This window comes from Phoenix dactylifera, chromosome 13 (assembly GCF_009389715.1).
Source record: "Phoenix dactylifera cultivar Barhee BC4 chromosome 13, palm_55x_up_171113_PBpolish2nd_filt_p, whole genome shotgun sequence".
NCBI classification, from domain to species: Eukaryota; Viridiplantae; Streptophyta; class Magnoliopsida; order Arecales; family Arecaceae; genus Phoenix; species Phoenix dactylifera.
This window is the reverse complement of record NC_052404.1, coordinates 5,382,079-5,386,729: the sequence shown is the minus strand read 5'-3', so window position 1 is coordinate 5,386,729 and position 4,651 is coordinate 5,382,079. Positions and strand designations below refer to the sequence as shown.

The 4,651-nt window shown below is 41.5% G+C and overlaps 1 protein-coding gene across 1 annotated transcript; it reads left to right on the top strand.

Annotated features, from left to right (window-relative positions):
* Positions 1–3,219: 3,219 nt before the first annotated feature.
* LOC120112961 (adenylate isopentenyltransferase 5, chloroplastic-like) lies at positions 3,220–4,409 on the top strand. The gene has a single exon (XM_039133184.1). It carries the CDS (start codon positions 3,259–3,261, stop codon positions 4,378–4,380), a length of 1,122 nt encoding a protein of 373 aa, XP_038989112.1. The 5' UTR covers positions 3,220–3,258; the 3' UTR covers positions 4,381–4,409.
* The last annotated feature ends 242 nt before the right edge of the window (positions 4,410–4,651 follow it).

Below are 4,651 nucleotides of genomic sequence, written 5' to 3'. Positions count from 1 at the left end.
GATGAATCTACAAGTAAGATGAAAAAATATTTTCATCTCAATGTTGAAGCACATTGCAAGTCGAGATTGGAAAATTGGTAACTCTTTCATATGTATCTTGGGAATACACGATGCAAAGAAGCAATTGTCAGTCATACAAACAAATTCAGAATATAAAGAGGTGTCAATAGTACATTTGGATATTTCCAAGAAGTTCAGCACTAGCACATGGATATCCTAGACATGTTCATGAATCTTGGATTGCTCTCCAAATCTCAGACAGAAATTTGTCAAGTTGAAATAGCAAGCAGAACAATAGAACAGTGTACTGCATTACACTATTGTGGACCACAAATCTCTGTTATTTCTTTTTCGAAGTACTTTGTCATTCTTGTTCATTTCGATACGGAACTATGAATACTGTGCATTCTAGGGTTCCAAAACAGTGCAATATACAAATGATAGATGGTGGAGATATTTTCCAAGTGACTAAATTTTCAGCAAATTTTTGGTTTTTTATTTTATTTTTTTGGATATTTTCATCACTTTTCAATTGAAACATCAAAATGCAGAAATTGCAAAAAAAAAAAAAAAAAAAAAAAAAAGCAGCCTGGCCAACATACTGAAATTTAAGTTTTCAAACCTTGATCGCGAACCAACCTGGCCATAACCATGAAACAACTGCACCTTCATTTCATTTGTCATGTACTTCGATTCCTCTAACCTTTCTCAATGCAACAATATGTTCCCAATTTGTTTGGGAATTTTGGAGTGCCAACACTTCCAAAATCTCATTAGTGTTATTATGGCATCAGTATAATTTTTCCAAAATCTCACGTATTTTACTACTGAGCAATATAGTCTAAAGTATCTAGACTATTTTAGCAAAAGTATCAAACTTATTTTTCCTTGTGTCCATCTCGTTAGTGTTATTATGGCATCAGTATAATTTTTTTGACACAAGTATCATTGACCGGTCAATTTACTCTGGTAGTATGAATATTTTAGCATTCTATCATAAGAAAGGGTTTCAATGTCAAGAATTAGATAAGGATTTGGCAGCACAATTGCGGATATCTAGATATATATTTTGCATGGGTGCTAAATATATAAGCAATAAACTTTTTTCTTCTTTAGAATTTGGCCAAGTGTGAGGACTCATGTAGGCGTGTGTTTAGTTCCACATCGGTTATTCATTGGATAGATCTTGCATACTTATACAGGATCAAGAAATATAAATAATACTTTTCGGCTAGCCATTTTGGGTGAGGTTTTAAATTGTGACAAATGGTATCAGAGCGGACCCGACCTATAACTTATGTGGACTAGGGGACACTGCAGCACAAATCCATTCAGACTAGCTACAGGCTGATCGTGGTGCTTATGATTAGATTTGAATAGATTTGAACCCTTAGTCCGACAGGACGTCAAGTCTTAAATTGGAGGAGTATGTGAGGACTCATGCTGGCGTGTGTTTAGTCCCACATCGGTTATTCGCTGGGTAGAACTTAGGTACTTATATAGGATCAAGGAATATAAATAATACCTTTCGGCTAGCCATTTTGAATGAGGTCCTAGGTTGTGACAAAAATAACTAAGAGTGAGCTTGAGGATGAGTTGGATGATCAAAAGTGAAACATGGAGCATAAAGAAAGGAAAACAAGCAAATTCATTACTAAATATTTAAAACAAAAGTCAAAATTCAATTGGGAAATGTGAGAGAACAAAAAGAACTCAAAAGATCCTAGACATAAGAGATTCCTCTAACACCTTCTCTGCACCTCCATCTCCCTCAATTCCTTCCTATCTGATTCCAATGCATTCACTGAGTGTTGTTCTGCTCAATTGACAAGTTGCACGATGATGACTCCTTCTCCTCCAACGCCTCCCTCGTTTTTGACACCTCCTTTGATGGATCGATTTGTTAAGCATAGCAACATTTCCTGCCCAAAACCCCAGCCCTCATATCCTGTTCTTCCCTTCCAGCGAAATCAGCATCCATCGAGTCCCGCCGGTCTGCCAATCCTTTGATTGCCAAAGAATGAGCTAATTATATTGTTAGGAGAAACTACCAAAGGAAGAGAAATGGCTAGAAAGAGAGAGGCACGATTATTAAAGAAATGACAACATCTATTATTTATATGTTTTAAATCGTAAATTTATTTGAGAATATTTCAGTTATTTTTGGAGGTATGATCAACTGAAACTTTTGCTATTTGTTTTTAGAAGTATAGATTTTTATTGTCACTACAATTGTTATTGCTATTTTTTTATTTTTTTATTAGAGAAAAAGAGTTGCAAGCCTCCTTAGGAACATAATTTCCATGACATTGTTCACCATTATATCGGAATCCCTAAATTCATAGGCAAAATTAGTAAACTAGAGAATATCTAAATATGAGACTTCTTGTTTGGTTGTGTCACACCCACGACTTTGGGACAAGGGTTGTATCTTTTGCACCAAAAAAAAAAAATTACCTTCCTTCGCACGAAACCATCATTCCTTTGAAGCCTGTTTAGGTGGATGAAAGATAAAGTTTAAAGTGCTTTGAGATATGAGTAATGCACGGTCTTTGATTAATTTGCGCAAAGGATACAACCTCCGACCATGATTTTGTTACATATCAAACCAAATTTATTAGTAGTCTCAGTTGAGCCAACCTACATTGCATCCCACTGCAGAGCATCCTATGTAGCATAGTCAAAGTGTCAGCAAGTCGGTAGCCTAAGTATTATGGCAAGCAAGGACATGAGTTATCTATTGAAGTGAATAGCCATGAAGATCCTTGGAGTTCCCATATCCTTTAGACTCCTGTACTGTATCTCGTGGGTTATAGCAATCCATGCATTTATGTAGAAGGCATTTGAAGTGTCATATTATATCTATATAAATCTTTGTACTCAGCCATTTTAGAGACGGTCAAGAATTGAATACAAAGCCATTAGTGAGTTTGTCCAATTATCCAATTCTACTTCTCACCACAACATTAAGAGTGATTTAATGGCCCAAGCATCTGAGCCCAACAAACATCCAGAGCTAACAAACTTTGTTTCCTTGCATATCAGAAGGCACAGCCAGATATCCCACCAGAGATTGAAAGGCTCTATCTTATTATTAATATCCAACCGACAGTACCTTTTTTTTTCCATCCTTTGTCCTAAATCAGTTCCTTTTTTAACTAATGGTATTCCTTCTATATCTTAATCAGCTTTACTCTCCGAGGTAGCCGGCAACCGCAACCCCCTTCGAGCTTCCGGCCAGCTTCGAGGCCCTTCTCCATGGAGACACCCTGCGGCCTCCCCAGCCGAAAGGACAACAAGGTCGTGTTCGTCTTGGGAGCGACCGGCTCCGGAAAATCCAAGCTGGCCATCGCCCTCGCCACCCAATTCGACGGCGAAATAATCAACTCCGACAAGATGCAAGTGTACGGCGGCCTCGACGTGATCACCAATAAGGTGACCAAGGAGGAGTCCGCCGGCATCCCCCATCACTTGCTAGGTGTCGTCCACCCGGATGCCGACTTCACCGCGTTAGATTTCCGCCGCGAGGCCGTGCATGCCATCGACTCCATCCTCGGGCGCGGTCGCGTCCCCATCGTCGCCGGCGGCTCCAACTCGTACATTGAAGGGCTGGTCGACGGCGAGGGCGGCGAGTTCCGGTCCCGGTACCAGTGCTTGTTCCTGTGGGTGGACGCGGCGCTGCCGCTCCTCCACTCCTTCGTGTCGGCACGGGTGGATAGGATGGCGGAGAAGGGGCTGGTGGAGGAGGCGCGAAGCTTGTTCCACGCCAATGCGGACTACTCCCGCGGTATCCGGAGGTCGATCGGGGTGCCCGAGATGGACCATTACTTCCGCATGGAGGCATCGGCGGACGAGGAAACCCGGGCCAGGATTTTGGAGGCGGCGGTGGATGAGATCAAGGCCAATACATGCAAGCTGACCTGCATTCAGCTGCAGAAGATCCACCGCTTCTGCACCCTCCCTGGTTGGGACCTGCACCGCATCGACGCCGGCGAGTTCTTTCTGAAGCGAGGCCAGGAGGGGGAGGCCGAGGCATGGGAGAAGGTGGTGGAGAGTCCCAGCACGGAGATCGTGCGAAGATTTCTGACCGGGGCCGGTGGGGTTAAGCATATGGCTGGTGAAGAAGGAACCGCCGACGATAACAAGCAGGATAACGGTGAGGTTGCCGATAAACATGGAACCGCAGGGAAGTACAAGGATGAGAATTGCGAGGTTAAGCATGTGGCTGGTGACGATGGAGCCACCGATCGCAAGAACGCGGATGAAAACGGGAGTGAAGCTGGTGCCAATGGAGAAGGACCCAAGAACGTGGTTAAGGATGTGAAGTGTGAGACTGAGACTGGTCATGTTAATGGAATAGCAGCCAACCGTGAGGTTTAATCTGCCATGGACAAACCTTATGCTTATGAAGAACCAAAATAATTAATAATAATAATAATAATAATAATGATGATGATGATGATGATGTGCGTCTAGATTTTAGTTTTGTAGCTGGAGTTATTAGATTTATTATGAAATTTTAAAGAGTCGAATGGAGAGAGAGAAGAGAAGTACAACTTTGTACAACTTTCAGAATGAAAGTGGATTTATCAAATTCACTGCATGGATAGTAAAAATAATAATAATAATAATAATTGTTACGATGGGAAAA

What these genes read in the sequence shown, in the direction of transcription:
- LOC120112961 (XM_039133184.1), top strand. Translation starts at nt 3,259, where the DNA reads ATGGAGACACCCTGCGGCCTCCCCAGCCGAAAGGACAACAAGGTCGTG.